The 19269-nt window shown below is 39.3% G+C and overlaps 1 protein-coding gene across 2 annotated transcripts in view; it reads right to left on the reverse strand.

Annotated features, from left to right (window-relative positions):
• SLC9A8 (solute carrier family 9 member A8) overlaps positions 1-19269 on the reverse strand; it is a 45173-nt gene that overhangs the window by 12961 nt on the left and 12943 nt on the right. For both annotated transcript variants that reach the window (XM_077832624.1, XM_077832623.1), the window contains exons 4-9: positions 14534-14592; positions 7955-8038; positions 5686-5787; positions 4949-4983; positions 2755-2898; positions 1167-1305 (exon numbers count right to left, since the gene is read on the reverse strand). In XM_077832624.1, the coding sequence (XP_077688750.1) occupies positions 1167-1305; positions 2755-2898; positions 4949-4983; positions 5686-5787; positions 7955-8038; positions 14534-14592 (563 nt within the window). The remainder of the gene's footprint in view (positions 1-1166; positions 1306-2754; positions 2899-4948; positions 4984-5685; positions 5788-7954; positions 8039-14533; positions 14593-19269) is intronic.

Below are 19269 nucleotides of genomic sequence, written 5' to 3' on the forward strand. Positions count from 1 at the left end.
CGATAACATCTACATCAACTTGTTCATGCACTTGACGAATCATGCTCTTGTCTCACTTTCAAAATATTCCACATTCATCTTTGTTAAAATTCAGAAGACATCTATGACATGGAAGTTCAGGTTCCTCAAGCCTAATGAACAGGCAAGTTTCAATCATATCTATCTGTCGGCGACTATTATAAATTGTCTTTGCTTCACAGAAATATTTTGTTCTAGCTAATATTTTCAGGCTCAAACAACAATAAAATATCAGAGCAGTTAAACTGCTTTTCTGTTTTGCCTTTTTCAGTTAGATATTATTGAATGAAAAATAGCTGCATCAGGAGAATGTCAGTTTCTCTCTTTGCTGAGATGTTTTGAATGAATCAAAAGTGTATGGAACAATTCTAATGAACAAAGATAGTAAATGTGCCCATGTTTAAGCAAACACTCTGGTCCTCTCATTTACAAAACAAAGTGCTTGACAATATGGCCAGGTTAAACAAATAACTGTAGCATAAGGCTAGCACAAAAAATATGAAACAGATTTCTATATTAAACATTGAAGCAAGCTTCCAAAAGCAACAAAGGTGTCTGGTTTAAACAAACATCCTTCCTTCTCTTAGGGGAGAAGCTCTCGGGTTGTTTAGCAACCAATTCAAGCTGGTGCAGAAAGCCACAGATATAATTCAACATATAAACCCAAAATGAGCTTGGTCCTTATTCAGTTAGCTGAATATGACATGTAAGGCTGGAAGATTTCACGGTCTGACTTTAAAATTTCTTGGGGAAAAATATTTTTCTTATTTTTTAAAAATGTGAAAACTAGGACGTATGCTATTAAAATGGATCAGTGTTGAAAACAGAATTAATACTGTGAATTTAGAAAACAGCCTGCAAATTTATAACACTCTATTTGCATATAATCTAAAATAGTATACAATAATTTAGAACTTAATTACATTCATCTAAACATACAAAGCTTTTATGTAAGTTTTAATAATAGGCCCATTAGCACTAATATTACAAACAAAATAAGCAAGAGAAAATATCATGCCCACAAAAAGACCTTATATAAAAATTATCCCTCTAAGGAACATTACAGAATGACTGGATGAAAATCATTGTTAGAATGGTAGACTTCACCAATTTATGCATGTGCATCACAGTACCCCAAAAAAGGATATTAATGCAGAAATAAGGCCGGTAAGAGTGCCAAGTGCTGCAGAGCCAAAGAACATCTTAAGAAAGTAACCCAGTGCCTGGAGAAAGGTTTGCCATTCACTTACTTCTGACATATTTTCTCTTGTCAAACCCTCAGCTGTGCTGGGAATGATTTTAAAAAAGAAAAAAAAAAAATTAGCAACAAACAGTTATGACGTCTTGATCTGAAAAAGCCAAATGTCTTTAGAAAAAAATTCAAGCAACCTACATTTCTCTGTTGCTACTGCTTTTAAAAGGCTTTTACTGTGATATAAACAAGAGCAATGTCAGAAGATATTAAATCAAGTGTTAGTATAATCCCTAAAGGGAAACCTAATGCCACTAAAAATCTGGAAATCTAACATTGCTCTTGTGAAATCTTCTCACAATGGCATAAATAGGCTACAATGATGCCCAGCACAGCAACACAGGTTCCATACTTTTAGCAGGGAAAAGAAAATGCATTTTTCAACGGTAAAAACTCAAGGCTGGAGGAGGAATAAAAAGACAAATCACATGATCCTTATGTGGGAGAGTAAACAAACAAACAAAAAGAAAGCCCCATCCCCAGGTGGATGAGAGAGGCTGCAGGGTCACCAAAGAAGGTCAAAAGAAGTGATTTAGGGGAGAGGTTGGGAGGAGAGAGGATCTTTGGATCCTATGGAATATGAAGCTGCTACAGCATGAGGCAATATGGGAGAAAAGAGCCCAACTGTGTTAGAGCTCAAAGAGAATACTTAGGCTCCATGGCCTTACTGAAAAGTACCTATGATAGATAGTGCTTAAAGTGCATGTCTTCCCTGAAAATGGCTATGTAAATATAGCACCTTTTTACTCAGGAGATCTGCTGCCCCTATGTATTCTTAGTTACATCTACTGACTTCAATGAAAACAGTAAAATTGGGGAACATTTTACTCCTGTCAGCCCTGCAGAACCAACACAGCTGAGAGAGAGTGAACTGGATCCTCTCCTGGCTCATGTACTGTCAATAGAATTCTTAACTTAATTCCCTTTGCAGGACCACCAGTGCAACCCCACTGGCTTGCAGTCAGGATTCCATAAGCCAATGACCAGGGAGTCAAAGAGGAGCAATGACAGAAGGATTTGGCTAGCAAAATTTTTCAAAATAAGCCAGAAAGAACAAAGCTTGGTTTTCAGATTCCAGGACTGGGGTGAGGAGGAAAAAAATTTTAACATGTAAACTGAGCAAATCTGATCTGGAATCAATGAGATACAACTGAAATGGAGCTCAACAAAGTCATCTTATAAGGTAATTTTTCAGAGCAGAATTGCACTTTAAGGATAAGAGATAGACAAGCTAACATGATTGCTATTATAATATTAGAATAGAAGCAGAATGACAAGACTTAGTTCCCCTGTTATAACTTCTGGATACATAGGCAAGCAATACAACAATATGAGATGAAAAACATGTATTTTCTGCCTATACAGTTTTTGTTAAGAATCAGGAGTTTTGTAAGTCTAAAAGGAAATCTGTAACAAAATTCATTAGAATGAATGGCCATCTACAAGGGAGTGCTACAGTACAGTACAAATTCAAATGCACTTACTTTGTCAGGACAATAGAGACTGCATCATTGAGAATACTTTCTCCAAAAACCAACATATTAAGCACAGGATCTACGTTAAGGGCATTGAAGATGGCAATAGTAGCCACTGGGTCCACAGCAGATATTAAGGAGCCAAACGCAAAACTGTGAGAATAAATAAAATCCAAAAAAGAAAACATGCCAGTATAAATGTACAGCATATTTGATAATACTGACCAGTGAAAAAGCATGGAAAATACCAGTGGATTTTCTAGGGAACAATATAGGTATATTTTGAAGACAGTTGTATTTTCCTGTTGACTGGAAATATTTAAAACAAAAAGTAAGAGAATTTTTTTGTCTCTTTTTGGAAAAAAAGGATCATCTATTAAATACAGCAAAACTTGTTAATAGACCATGAATTCATGGGGATCTTGTGTACTCTGAGTTTTCCACCAACCCTGATAACTCAGGCTGACTTATGGATGTCCAAGTTGCGAAGAAGTAGGAGCAATATGCCTCCCCAGACTTTCAGAAATACATAAAAATGTCCCACTAAAAGCAAGAAAGGGAAACTGTATACCTTTGTGGAAACAGATTTTCAGTATGTGTCAATCCAAACCACCAAATCAGATATGTACAATGATACAGAGTAAACAAACTGTATAGAATCCCATTAACAATGTAAAACCTGCCCTAGACAGTTACTTGAAAAATTAAGTGTAGTCACACTTGTATCTACTGTCATGCCATTAAAGTTATTGAAATTGAAAGAGGCTTTATCACTGAGGTGATGCCTAATCTTCTTTCACAGTTAGAATATTTTACATTTCAGATTTCACGTACACTGTCAAACTTTTTTTTACTGTAGGTTCCTTACATCAGTATGTTGGCTTTTAGCTGTGCATACATAGTGGGGAAATTAATAATTTTGTCAGAAAATATAAAAACCCTGACATAGGAGCTGTCTCTTAAATATTTATTCGTAGACTAGGCAACTAATAGAAAAGACTGAGTCAGACCAAAACAAGGAGCTGGTTTAGCCATGCTATCACTTGCTACTTACAATACTCCTGCTTTGTAGCACAAAAGGGCAACATTTAAAAAAAAGATGCTAAAGCTTCCTTAGATCTTAAACCAAAAGGTAGAGACCACAAAATCAAAAGCTCTCAGCTGTGCAAAACCAGATGCTGGAGCCAGTAAGGAAGACATTTCCAGTTCATGCATACTTTCTCTTGTCACGTTTTCTGGTTCTGACCAAGGGTATGTCTTCACTACTCGCCGGTTTGGCGGGCAGCGATCGATCCAGTGGGGATCGATTTATCGCGTCTAGTCTAGACGCGATAAATCGACCCCTGAGCGCTCTCCCGTAGACTCCTGTACTCCAGCACCACGAAAGGTGCAGGCAGAGTCGACGAGGGAGTGGCAGCAGTCGACTCACCATGGTGAAGACACCCTGGTAAGTCGATCTAAGTACATCGAATAACTTAGCTGAAGCTGCATAACTTAGATCGATCCGCCCCACTAGTGTAGACCAGGGCCAAGCCAACAGATTTGTGGACTTTAATACAAATCTTCTGTGCTTGTGTACACGGTAAAAGACAAACCAAAACCAAAAACCAAAAAAGTAAATGCAAGTTCTTCACTCAGTTACACTGGGTTTATACTAGTGTAACAAAGAGCAGAAATCTGACCTCTTGTGCAGTTTGGGGAGTTTCTAGAAAACTATGTTGAGCCTTTGCCAGCCAAGTACTATGAAAAGTCTGTGGCATTAATTCTCACAAGTTCACTCCTTTTTTAAGGAGAAGCTCTGGGCAAGAAGCCATATCTGCATAATATATTTTAATTATGTCAGGTTATCAAACGCACATCACAATTTACACATTTTAATTTTGAAGTCTGGAAAAAAAGAATTTGCAAGGAAAAATACTATGAAAATACTTTTGTGCCAAGCTGTTCATTATTGTGTTTCCGCTGCTCCAGTCACTTTGATCAGATAATGCTATCTATTAGTAAGTCTTAATATACTTCATTACAAAAAAGGCATTACAAGAATTAAAAATGTTAATTCTGATTAATGATTTTACAAGTGATATTAAATCTAAGTGATCCAGACACAATCAGAACATCTGGGCAAGTACTGTTTGTCACATCTATTACAGTATTTTGGAGAATGCCTCTTGGAACATATTAGGCAATTTTACCAAGAACTTACCTGTCTGTCATGTTCAGTTTATAAATTACCTCAGCCTAAAAGGACAGGCAAAAAAAAAGTTACAATCAGCTGTGTAAAGATTTCATTTTATTATTTTTACTATGTATACATTTAGTATAATTTCATAAGAAGGTTTGTTTCAAACTTCACTTTAATCCTGATGTACAGGTGTACATCATACACCAAAATTATGATGAAAAATGTCATAATAAATTAATAATTAATATCTAAGAAGTGTTTTACAGACTGTAAATTCTAACTAGAACTCACAGGACATCAGTGAGGTAGGAAATTATTGTGGAGATGAGGAAATAAGAGATAGGAGAAAGATTAAATGAATTTGCCCAAGCTATACAGTGAGTCAGTGACACAGCTAAGATTAGAACTCAGAGGTGCCTTACTCCTGGACCTATGATCACTTCTTTAGTTTAGCCCACACTGCATTTCTGAAAAAGCAATTAATTCTGATTCTACTGTTTAATGCACTTTTCCACCTTGATTCACCTTTTGCACACCTCAGTTGCCTGACTTCAGGAGCTAACTGGGAAATTACATAAACTGATAGATGTTCCCCCGCTTTTTGTAATGTAATGTGTGGGATACATGGTAATGTAAAGCTTATAAACAGTTTCTGTTTTATATAATCTTTTCCATTGACTATTGACCCTTCTTTGAAAGAATGGGCTTTCGAAGGACCATCCCATTACATGCAGGAGTTTCAAAAAGATTTTTCTTACCTGACCCAGAAAATAAATTCCTCCACCTACAATGAAAGCTGAAATTGCTGTGCCAAACACAGAAAACAGAATGATGGAACCTATGTTCTGAAAGAAGTTACCCTGAAAACACAAAAGCAAGACACAATGAGGTACTGAAAATGAACTGTAAAACTAAAAAACCCCAAAACAACCTAATAAGGTAAAAGTAAATATTTGTCTTCCAATTGCTGGGTTATCTGTGCTCAGCATTTGGTTGGACTGGGCTCAATGTACCAATATTCCAGGAGTTCTCAAACTGGGGGTTGGGACCCCTCCAGGGGTTGCGAGGTTATTACATGCGGGGTCGCGAGCTGCCAGCCTCCACCCCAAACCCCATTTCGCCTACAGTATTTATAATGGTGTTAAATATATAAAGAAGTGTTTTTAATTTATAAGGGGGGTTGCACTCAGAGACTTGCTATGTGAAAGGGGTCACCAGTACACAAGTTTGAGAACCACTGCTACATTCCCATATCTATACTAAGCAGGCAGAGGAAAGACGTTTACAAGACTTGCTTTGACAGTGTGCATACACATGTACCAAAGCACAGCTCGGAGGCCTAAGTTTATTTCTATCAGTCTTGACCTTTACGAACAGTGTTTCACCCTTAACTCAGAATCTCCTTGCTTGTTTTGTTATTTTGTTCTGCATCCTTCAAATTAAATACATATTCTCCTACTATAAATCTGGAAATCCTTTATGTGCAATAGTTTTTTAAACTAATACATTTTGATGTTTGTACTTTACAAGTATGATTACAGTGAAATTCTATTTCATTGCAAATATGTACTTTACTCCTAATAATTAAAATAGATTACACTAATCTTTTTCCTGGTCTTCTTTACGCAGGATCTAATTCTCATTTAGCTCAGTATGGTTATTAAGATTCTCCACACAGTGATACTAGAAGCCCTGGCTGATATTAATCATGGGATTAAAAGTTCACTCCGATTTAAGCTGTTATTAAAGAGCTGAGCAGCGAAAAGTACCTTCCAATATGCTGTAACAAGAAAACCCATCTGTTTTTTTAATAACACGAAGAATATATTTTAATACATTTACTTCCTATTTGGGGCCAACAGCTTTGATTTTAAACTCTTTGGGGCAAGGAATGTGTCTTCCAGCTTGTCCCTAAAATACAGCAGGGCCTTCTTGACTTCAGCCAAGTCCAAAGCAAAGGCTTAAAGCGTGGACACTACAGCCAAGCTCTAAAAGGGAAGAGAAAACTGTCTAAGGCTATGTCTACACTGCACAGCTTTTAGCCACACAGCTGTGTCACTACAGCTATGCGGCTAAAAGTCATGCAGTGTAGCCGCTGCTTGCTGGCTCTCCTGCTGACAATGCGCTGTTCACACTGGCACTTGTCGCAGCAAAACTTTTGTCTTTCAGAGGGTGCAGGGGGATTAACACCTCTGAAAGACAAAAGTTTTGTCGTTCAATTGCCAGTGTAGACATAGCCTAAGTTTCTTCTTAGATCCTTCTTCCTTGATTTGTCTGCATCAGATAAGAAACTTTTTGGAGACTGGAACATGACTCCTTATGTTTTTATAGTACTTAGTACATTGCCAATTCTCATTTAATATTAACAGAAACTACATGCCATAGATTCTGGGTCCAAGAGGCCAAATTCCACTCTCAATTCCATGAGTTTCAGAGTAACAGCCGTGTTAGTCTGTATTCGCAAAAAGAAAAGGAGTACTTGTGGCACCTCAGAGACTAACCAATTTATTTGAGCATAAGCTTTCGTGAGCTACATCTCACTTCATCGGATGCATACTGTGGAAAGTATAGAAGATCTTTTTATACACACAAAGCATGAAAAAATGGGTGTTTACAATGCGTATGATAATCAAGTTGGGCCATTTCCAACTTGATTATCATACATATTGTAAGGAGAGTGATCACTTTAGATAAGCTATTACCAGCAGGAGAGTGGGGTGGGGGGAGAGAAAACCTTTTGTAGTGGTAAACACTCATTTTTTCATGCTTTGTGTGTATAAAAAGATCTTCTATACTTTCCACAGTATGCATCCGATGAAGTGAGCTGTAGCTCATGAAAGCTTATACTCAAATAAATTGGTTAGTCTCTAAGGTGCCACAAGTACTCCTTTTCTTTTTGCGAATTCCATGAGTGTAAGTATGGTGGAATTCGGTGCAATTATTCCTGAGTTGCATCACAGTAACTGAGGCAGAATTTGGTCCAAAGGAGAGATCAAGTTGTAAAATGATTATCTGGCAGTATCTCACCTTGTGTAATGAATATCCAGATTCAAATATAATAGGTGGAAGCAAGAGAAGAAAAAACATATTTGGACGAAACATTTCTTCCTCCTAAAAACAAAAAATGTAAAGGGATTTCAAGGACTGCACAATAACTGAAATAATACCATATATAAAAAGCAAATCTAGTCCCTTCAAGTTTCTACATAAATGGGAACATTTTTAAGAAGTAAAAATACTTGGAAATACAAATTATATTTAACCTGTCTCATTTCCCACCACTAAATAAAAGAGGATTACAGGATGGTAAACAACTTTAGGATTACCTTTTAAATTACTTTTTTACCTGATGATTGAGACAGGATGTGTTATTTACCATGAACCACTGTTCCCAAATATACTGTATGAAAAACAGACTGCTTGCAAAAAAGAAAAATGTTTCTATATTACAAAAGTATTACCATTTTTATTGCAGTCTTTCAAAGCCTGAAGGAAAATTGGTGGAAAATACTAAAAGGATACACTTTTCACCTTTAGGTCACTGATCTGAATCTAGTCCAGGACAATAATTGCCAAATACTGTTGCCATTAGATAGCTGATCAGGGGACCATGTGAAATCAGTTCATTGTCTCAGTACAGTTCCTGGTGGCAGATGTGCATTTAATAATACTTTGCATTTCTAAACTGAAGACCTCATAGTGCTTTACGCAAGGTGGGTAAACTTTATTATCCCTTTCTTTACAGACAGACAAAGAGGTCAAGGTCACATAGGACCTGATCCAAGTCCACTGCAGTCAATGAAAAGACTCATTTTATTTCCATGAGCTTTAAATCAGGCTCACAGGATGTCAATGAAAAAAATTAAAGGGCTCGATTCTCATTTGCAAATGTAATTTATGTCCAGGTTAATGCCCTTTTACACTGTCACAGTGATGTAAATGAGCCTTAGGCTATTTCTACACTGCATGCTAGGGGTGTGATTCCCCTGCTCAGGTATACATGCTATCATTGCGCTAAACAGCAGTGTATCCACAGTAGCATTGGTAGCAGTAGCTAGCATAGGCGTGGCTGAGACACGCCAAGTACATATTCATCACAGGTAAGTACGTAGCACAGCTCAACAATGCCTCCACTGCCACTACCAGTGCAACTGCAGCGCCACAGCTATTCACACTCACACTAGCTTGATGAGCACTAACACGAGTACGTGTACACGAGCAAGACAATCAGATCCCTAGCTTGCTGTGTAGACATAGCTTTAACGTAAATGAGAATCAGGCTCTTAAGTCTCCTGACTCCTTGTCCTCTACTCTAAGCACTTGGGCCTCACTGCGTTGCAAAAAGCCACCCTCAGAAATGGCTCTCTTTTTTTGCTGGCACTCTGAGCAAAGAAGCTGAATCACTCATGCACAGTCTTTGGCCCAGTGTGGTTCTCTTTACATCCCCTGGTTCCCTCAAGATTTCAGGGGCACTGACTAAGAAGCCTGCTGCCTTGGTAAACAGCAACAAGGATTCTTTAAACTCAGGTTGAAAAATATTAAGTCCTGACACTGTAACTCCTACGCTGTATCCATGCAAGGAAAGACTGCAACTTTGTTCATATATCACTTATCTATTCAAAACCTCATTCACATTTGAACATGTAATGAATTTACCTTCTTAACACAGAGGATTTATGTGGACTCATCAGCATACGAAACTCATCTCTTACACTGAAGTTTATTTCATGGAAATATCACTTATTAGATTTTTCCTTTATATGCAATTCAATTTAGTAATATGTCTAATAATACCTGGTTTTCACTGTGATTCAATAACTGTACACTAGGCTACCCACTAAACACATTCTTTTTTTAGTGTTACAATTTTTTAAAGCTAGGTAAAAGTGAGACCATAGGAAAAGAAGACGAAGAATTTAAGCACAGGACAGGCAAGTGATTATGGTGTCTGTTTTAGCCACCAAGAATCATATGGAAGTACATATAAGCTTCGCTGATCTCTAACTCAGACTTGGCTGCAAGAAATCTAGGTTGTAAAATTCTTAGGGCAAGAACATGCCTCCTTATGTCTGTACTGAACACAGTCCAAGCTCAATAAATAATAAAAGTTGCCAGATTCAGTGCTGTCCAAAACCTTGTTTGCTTCCTAGCCAGTGTCACCTTGACCTGCACCTCAACATGCTGCTGTTCCACGCCGGAAATACTACTTTTAATGGACTGTTACAGCCTTTGAAACAAGTTAAGAACATAAGAAAGGCTATAGTGGGTCTGAAGTCCATCTAGCACAGTGTCCTGTCTTCCAACTGTGGCCAATGCCAGATGCTTCAGAGGGCAATCAACGAGTGAGTCATCTTGACCTGACCATCTTGGCTAATAACCATTTATGGACGTAACGTCCATGAACTTATCTAATTCTTTTTTGCACCCATTATATTTTTGGCCTTCATAACATCCCCTGGTTCCACAGGTTGACTGTGCTTTGTGTGTAGAACTACTTCCCTTTGTTTGTTTTAAACACAGTGCCTATTAATGTCATTGGGTGACCCCTGGTTCTTGTGTGAAGTAGTAACATTTCTTTATTCACTTTTCTGCACACCATTCATGATTTTATAGACCTTTATCGTATCTCCCCGTAGTCATCTCTTTTGGACTTAACTATCTTGAGTAATTTTGCATTATCTGTAAACTTTGACACCTCAGTTTACCCCTTTTTTCCAGATCACTTATGAATATGTGGATCCCTGGGGAACACCATTATTTATCTCTCTCCATTCTGAAAACTGACCAATTATTCCTATCCTTTGTTTCCTGCCTTTTAACCAGTTACTGATCCATGAGAGGACCTTCCTTCTTATCCCATGATTGCTTAAGAGTCTTTGGTGAGGCACCTTGTCAAAGGCTTTCTGAAAGTCCACATACACTATAACCACTGGATCACCCTTGTCCATGTTTGTTGACGCCCTCAAAGAATTCTAATAGAATGGTGAGGCATGATTTCCATTTACAAAAGGAGTGTTGACTCTTCCACAACAAATTGTGTTCATCTGTGTGTCTGATAATTCTGTTCTTCACCACAGTTTCAACCAATTGGCCCAGTGCTGAGGTAAGGCTTACCAACCGGTAATTGCCCAGGTCACCTCTGGAGACTTTTTGAAAAATTGGAGTCACATTAACTATCCTCTAGTCATCTGGTATGGAAGCTGTTTTAAGTGATAGGTTATATATCAGTTAGTAGTTCTGAAATTTCATATTTGAGTTCCTTCAGAACTCTGGGGTGAATACCATCTGGTCCTGGTGCCTTATTACTGTTTAATTTATCAATTTGTTCCAAAACCTCCTCTATTGACACCTCAGTCTGAGACAGTTCCTTAGATTTACCACCTAAAAGAATGGCTCAGGGTTGTGGGAATTTCCCTTACATCCTCTGCAGTGAAGACTGATCCACAGAATTTGTTTAGCTTCTCCACAATGGCCTTGTCTTCCTTGAGTGCTCCTTTAGCACTTCAATTGTCCAGTGGTCCCACTGATTGTTTGGCAGGCTTCCTTTCCTTCTGATGTATTTAAAAAACATTGCTGTTTGTTTTTGTGTCTTTTAATTTTGCATTTCAAATTCTTTTTTGGTCTGCATAATTATACTTTTGCACTTGACTTCCCAAAGTTTATGCTCCCTTGTATTTTCCTCAGTAGGATTTGAATTTCCATTTTTAAAGGATGCCTTTTTGCCTCTAACCACCTCTTTTATTCTGTTTTGTCATGGTGGAATTTTTTGGTCCTCTTATTATTTTTTTAAATTGGAGGTATACATTTAATTTGAGCCTTTATTATGGTGTTTTTTAAAAGTTTCCATGCCGTTTGCAGACATTTCACCCTTGCGACTGTTCCTTCTAGTTTCCATTTACCTAGCTTCCTCATTTGTGTGTAGTTCCCATTTTTGATGTTAAATGCTACTGGACTGGGCATCTCTGGTATTTTCCTCCTTACAAGGATGTTTAATTTAATTGCATTACGGTTACCATTACCGAGTGATTCAGCTACAGTCATCTCTTGGACCAGATCCTGTACTCCACGTAGGACCAAATCAAGAATTGCCACTCCCCTTGTGGGTTCCAGGACTAGCTGCTCCAAGAAGCACTCTAGAAATTTTATCTCTGCATCCTGTGCTGAGATTACATGACCTAGTCAATACAGGGATAGTTAAAATTCCCTGTTATTACTGAGTTTGCAATTTTTATAGCCTTTCTGATCTCCCTGAGTACTTCACATTCACCATCACCATGCTGGTCAGGTGGTCAGTAGCATATTTCTTCTGCTATACTCTTATAATTCAAGCCTGGAACTTCTATCCATAGAGATTCTATGGTACAGTTTGAGTCCTTTAAGATTTTGACTATATTTGACTCCATGCTTTCTTTCAACATATAGTGCCGTTCCCCCAATAGCATGATCTATTCTGTCATTTCCTATATATTTTGTACCCCGATGTTACCATGCCCCATTGATTATCATCATTCTACCAAGTTTCTCTGATGCCTATTATATCAATATCCTTCTTTAATACCAGGCACTTGATTTCATGATATCTTATTATTGAGACTTCAAGCATCTGTAAGCAAGCACTTATAAAATTTGTCAATATTTACTTGTCTGCCTTCATGTGATGTAACTGAATGGGATTCTTGCGCATCTGACTGTTTCTATTCAGTTCCTACCTGTACTTTATCAACTTTTATCCTCTCCTCTTTACTAGGATATAGAGGTAACAGATCTTCCCCTAAGGGATGTCTCTGTCTGAACCAGGTGCTCTTCTGTACCTGACAGCTTTCCCAAGCCCTTAGTTTAAAACTCCACTATGACCTTTTTAATTTTACATGCCAACAATCTGGTTCTGTTTTGGTTTAGGTGTAGCCCATCCTTCCTATATAAATCTATATATATAGTTCCTAATAAATCTAAACCCCTTCTCCCTACACCTCCAGCTCATCCATGCATTGAGACCCTGCAATTCAGCCTGTCCAACAGGCCCTGCATGTGGAACTGGAAGTATTTCAGAGAATGATACCATGGAACTCCTGGACTTTAATCCCTTACCTAGCAGCCTAAATTTGGCCTCTAGGACCTCTCTCCTACCTTTGTTTATGTAACTCCTACCTACATGTACCACGACCACCAGCTCTTCCCCACACTGCACATAAAGTCTGTCTAGATGTCTTAAGAGATCTGCAAGAGATTTGCACCCAGGCAGGCAATTCACCGTGCGGTTCTCCCAGTGATCATAAACTCAACCATCTATATTTCTAATGACCAAATCCCCCATTACTATTACCTGTCTCTTCCTAATAACTAGAGTTTCCTCTCCTGGAGGAGCATCCTCAGTGTGAGAGGCTGCCATGATGTCACCTGGAACGAGGGTCCTAACTCTGGGATCGTTTCCCTCCGCTCCAGTTTGATGTTCTCCCACCCCAACACTTTCATCCTCCTCAACAGCACAGAGGCTGTTAAGGAGGACAAACATTTAAAGATTAAATTATCTTACAATAAACCAGCAGTAAAACATCAAATAATCAAGAGCGAAATGCTTTCTTGATGCAGGTTAGCCTGCGGGGGATAAAATCCTCCTATAACTGTAGGATTCACCTCATGAAGTCACCGCTCTACCATTCTCCCCTCATGGGGAGGGCTTTACAGTTATGCAGAGGCACAGACTAGAAACCTTATGGAGGCTGTGGGTCCTGGGACATCTGCACAGAGCCAGCCCCTCTGCACAGCTACTTCACCTCTGTCAAGACTCATGTGCATGCCCTGCTTTGCCCTGTGACCTTTCCAACGTGCCTCCCAGAGTATGGAAAATGCTGCTGCTCCAAGCACCTATGGCTTTTGTAGCATTTATCAGCAAACAATTCTAGGGGTTCCCAAGAAACATGCAGTGCAAAATGCAAGTGTTTTAAGGAAGGGTTTTATTTGTTACTCATTGGTGGTAAACACAGTCAATTGCTAAATTTTCAAAACATAAAGCCCATTTTAAAAATATAAAATCAGTAAATGCAGCTTCTTTTGATTTGTAGCAAAATAGTTTTGATGAAGGGCTTCTGCTCTTCTCTGCCAAGGCTGGCTCAACAGTCACAGGCAAAACATTTGCATTTGTATGAGTGTAGGAATGGTATTTTATAAGAAGAGCCCTTACGCTCCTGACCAACCACAGTGACAGTACCAAGCACATTGATTCAACCAAGAGGGGAGTTAACAAAAAACAAAGGAACTTTGTTCCTTACTTAAATTGTTCCAATCCTGCAAGATACTGAGCACCTTCTATTGCCATTTAATTCAATGGGAATAGAAGAGGCAAGACACCGTGGAGAAGGTACCTACTATCCAGCAGGATCAGGCCCTTAACAGGGAAACACAAGTATCTGGTCGTGGTTATTCAAAAACAACTATGGTATGCAGCAAAAAAACCCGATCACCACCCAAAAACACACACACACACAAAACAAAAAAACCCATCCTTTGGAACTAAGCCTAAAATAATTAATATTGCAAACAATAATCAACATTTAAAAAATCCCAGAGAATGGGACTACAATTAAAAATGAATTGCTTCAAATATACCTTCCAGTTAGCCAGTTTTTGAGACTCTATAATTTTTATAAATGCTCCCATGAGGATACCTGGAGGGGGAGAGAGAGAGAGAGAGAGATACAACATTCTTAATTCACTAATCATGAAACACATAACTCTTCAGGTTACTGTCATTGACTCTCCGTCGAGAGGATCTTAAATTGTTATTTGCAACTCCATTGACCTATTTTCTGCATACCAAACAACATTATTAAAAGCAAAAGCCAAGGCAAGATATAAATAAAGCAACACATTTTTCCATTCCTAGAACAGCATATTAGAGAACTGTTTCTGTCTTACTAAAATTTCTGTAATACATTTCAAAATAAAACATGCTCCTACTGCATACAAAATTACCAGATAGGATATTTAAACGCTGTACACAGGTTTTTAGGGAGTTTTGTTCACAACTAATAAGGAAAATAGATTTTGGAGAACACTTTTGTAACTTTGAAATTTTTTTGTTTGTTTGTTTTTCATTTCTTTCATCATTAACTGTGAACAGCAGGTTTACTTACTCAAAAAGGCTCTTCAACCTGTATGCAAATGAGAAACCCTACTTCTCTTCCTGCTGAGTCAATTATTCAAATAGGGACTGATGGTGAAATCCAACCTTGTGTCAGCACTAGGTCTGCACAACACTTAAGGCCATTTAAACCATCAGAGTGGAAAATGAGAGTGCACAGACCCTCTGCACAGAGATGAATTTCACCCTGATGCGAGCAAGAAGCTATAAGCTGCCAACTAGGAACCCACTTCTGATCAGTGTGGGAAAACTGACAGAACCACTCCTCAAATGGGTGGACATACTGTAAAAGTCACCAACAGGTATTAAATATATTGCCCATTTCAGCATGAGGTCATTTTATAGAATAATTACTAACCTAACCAAATATGTTAAAGGCTGAATTGCTAAAGCTCATGATGCTCTCCCACCTAATGCATCTCCAGAGAGATCTGAATGAAGACTTCAGACTAGAAGGACAATTTTTAGTGTGAGTCGGAGGCATAATTTGCAGCATGCCCCAAATGGACTACAGAAAGGGATGAGGCGTGTTCTTGTTACTCAGACTCTGTTTTTGTGTTTTTCTGTTTGTTTACAGAGTGTGGGTGTAATATTAAATGATAGCAGTTGGGAAAGGTGAAATACACTGCATGAAAAGTACAAGATGACTAAGTAACTAAGAAGTTTTAAAGTATGTTTTCAAGGAAACTGATGTAATTTTTACTCTGTCACACTGTAGTTATCAAAAGAATTTCACAATAGCATCACATGGACCACTCCTGATAGATGCATCATACACATGATGTTCCATGAGGACTAAGCCTTCTTTCATACAAATATATTTCAAGGGGCTTGTCCAAGCAGATACAAATAATTGCTCAGTGAGATGGTTTGAAAGGAGACCAAGAACCAAATGTTAATACAGGAACATCAAAGATCTGCTGTTCTTTGATGCAGGATGGAATCAGACACGGTAATTCATAGAATCATAGAATATCAGGGTTGGAAGGGACCTCAGGAGGTCATCTAGTCCAACCCCCTGCTCAAAGCAGGACCAATCCCCAATTAAATCATCCCAGCCAGGGCTTTGTCAAGCCTGACCTTAAAAACTTCTAAGGAAGAAGATTCCACCACCTCCCTAGGTAACGCATTCCATTGTTTCACCACCTACCTAGTGAAAAAGTTTTTCCTCATATCCAACCTAAATCTCCCCCACTGCAACTTGAGACCATTACTCCTTGTTCTGTCATCTGCTACCACTGAGAACAGTCTAGAGCCATCCTCTTTGGAACCCCCTTTCAGGTAGTTTAAAGCAGCTATCAAATCCCCTCTCATTCTTCTCTTCTGTAGACTAAACATCCCCAGTTCCCTCAGCCTCTCCTCATAAGTTATGTGTTCCAGTCCCCTAATCATTTTTGTTGCCCTCCACTGGACTCTTTTCCAATTTTTCCACATCCTTCTTGTAGTGTGGGACCCAAAACTGGACACAGTACTTCAGATGAGGCCTCACCAGTGTCGAATAGAGGGGAATGATCACGTCCCTCGATCTGCTGGCAATGCCCTGACTTATACAGCCCAAAATGCCATTGGCCTTCTTGGCAACAAGGGCACACTGTTGACTCATATCCAGCTTCTCGTCCACTGTAACCCCTAGGTCCTTTTCTGCAGAATTGCTGCCTAGCCATTCGGTCCCTAGTCTGTAGCGGTGCATGGGATTCTTCTATCCTAAGTGCAGGACTCTGCACTTGTCCTTGTTGAACCTCATCAGATTTCTTTTGGCCCAAACCTCCAATTTGTCTAGGTCCCGCTGTATCCTATCCCTACCCTCCAGCGTATCTACCTCTCCCCCCATTTAGTGTCATCTGCAAACTTGCTGAGGGTGCAATCCACGCCATCCTCCAGATCATTTATGAAGATATTGAACAAAACCGGCCCCAGGACCGACCCTAGGGGCACTCCACTTGATACTGGCTGCCAACTAGACATGGAGCCATTGATCCCTACCCGTTGAGTCCGACAATCTAGCCAGCTTTCTATCCACCTTATAGTCCATTCATCCAGCCCATACTTCTTTAACTTGCTGGCAAGAATACTGTGGGAGACAAAGCTTTGCTAAAGCCAAGGAACAACACGTCCACTGCTTTCCCTTCATCCACAGAGCCAGTTATCTCGTCATAGAAGGCAATTAGATTAGTCAGGCATGACTTGCCCTTGGTGAATCCATGCTGACTGTTCCTGATCACTTTCCTCTCCTCTAAGTGCTTCAGAACTGATTCCTTGAGGACCTGCTCCATGATTTTTCCAGGGACTGAGGTGAGGCTGACTGGCCTGTAGTTCCCAGGATCCTCCTTCTTCCCTTTTTTAAAGATGGGCACTACATTAGCCGTTTTCCAGTCGTCCCATTACCAATACGTAGCCCTGCCACTCTGGGATGGGAGCTACGTTGGAAGCCAATGACTGGGACATTGATTATTATTTGCTGAGCACCAACAGTAGACTTGACTCTGTTAGAAACAGTACTGGTGACAGAATTTACAATCTAAATGAGAAAAACAGTATAATCCACATATATGAAGCAAAAATCAGCAGCTGAGACTTCAAGAAGTGTATTTTTCAAACACACTTTCTATGTTTGATAGATTTTCATTGAGGGGCCCTCCCGCCGCCCCCAGAATAAGTGTTTTAAGAGGGGTACTTCACTGACAAAAAGGAAGTGATTTAGTGAACAATTATTGGGAGGAAATTACAGGTGTGAAGCAGAAGCAATCACAAAAGCATGAAGAGACGAATGGAAGGTGGATACAAATGAGACACTCAGGAGGGAGAAGCAGTGGAAACTTGAAGAGGAAGAGGAAATGATTGTATAGATATGGCCAGGGGAAGGACTCTTTCTCCCTCTGCTGCTCTGTAACTAATTTAGATATTGTAACATATAATTTTGTAGTAACATTATTAATACCGGGAAGTGGAAGTGGATAACATTTATCATCAAACACTGAGGGCAAATATATGACTACATGGCACCTTCAAATTGCTCCAGACAAGAGAGTTGAGCTATAGCCTGGGTTTACACCCTAATCTGTCATTGACTGAGGTGTGGCTAACAATCTAGGTCAATTCAATCTGCTCTCCACCACACCACCACTACACAGTTAGGTACACATGAGTAATGGACCAAAGGAGCACTGCAGAAGGGGAACAGGCAACCCAACATGTGTCCAAACCTTCAAGGTGCTTGCTGGGCATCCTTTACTCTTACTGATGTCAAGAGGGGTTGAGGGTGCTCAGCAGCCAACAGAAGTTGTTCAGAACCTCATATGAATTGAGGCCCTCTATCGATTTTAGCTTTATACATCCACAGGTATCGAGTTGTGTGTTCAGGATGCATGAATAGGTTTGCCCCATCTGGGAGAACTTCTTTTTCTGGGAAGGTGGAAGAGGTAAATCACAAGCTGCACCACACAATAGTTGCATGGACACTGGAAGGCCTTTCACCAGGCCTTTTGTTCCCTCTTAAAAAAATATTATGGTCCCTGTTCTGATCAGGACACCAGAAAAATCACTGTCTGTTGTACCAGTTCCTGAAATTTGTTCAGAGAACTTTCCACTTTAGCTTTGTTTGACTATGGGAAACGGTAGCAACTTAGCTTATTACTTGAAACCTCTGCAGTCAACATTTCTCCTGCATCTATTTTAATGACTGCCTTCATTCCCTGTTTATTTCTTACTCCTGACACTTCTGGGTAGCGATTTGTCAAAGAATGCAATCTGTTACATTCTAATCTAACACTTCAACTACCTCTCAAAGCTGTAGTCACACTAGCAATCATGATATAACATCTGCATGTTTGCTAATAATCTTTTTATAATGCTTGCGTAGATTTCTTTGGTGGCTTATTCTCAAAGAATAGATATATCATCTCTAGCTTTAGAACATAAGGACGGCCATACTGTGTCAGACCAAAAGTCCATCTAGCCCGGTATCCTGTCTTCTGACAGTGGCCAATGCCAGGTGCTTCAGAGGGAATGAACAGAACAGGTAATCATCAAGTGACCTATTCCCTGTTGCCCATTCCCAGCATCTGGCAAACAGAGGCTAGGGACACCATCCCTACCCATCCTGGCTAATAGCCATTGATGAACCTGTCCTCCATGAATTTATCTAGCTCCTTTTCGAACCCTGTTATAGTCTTGGCCTTCACAACATCCTCTGGCAAACAGT

Source organism: Eretmochelys imbricata, chromosome 13, assembly GCF_965152235.1.
Source record: "Eretmochelys imbricata isolate rEreImb1 chromosome 13, rEreImb1.hap1, whole genome shotgun sequence".
NCBI classification, from domain to species: Eukaryota; Metazoa; Chordata; order Testudines; family Cheloniidae; genus Eretmochelys; species Eretmochelys imbricata.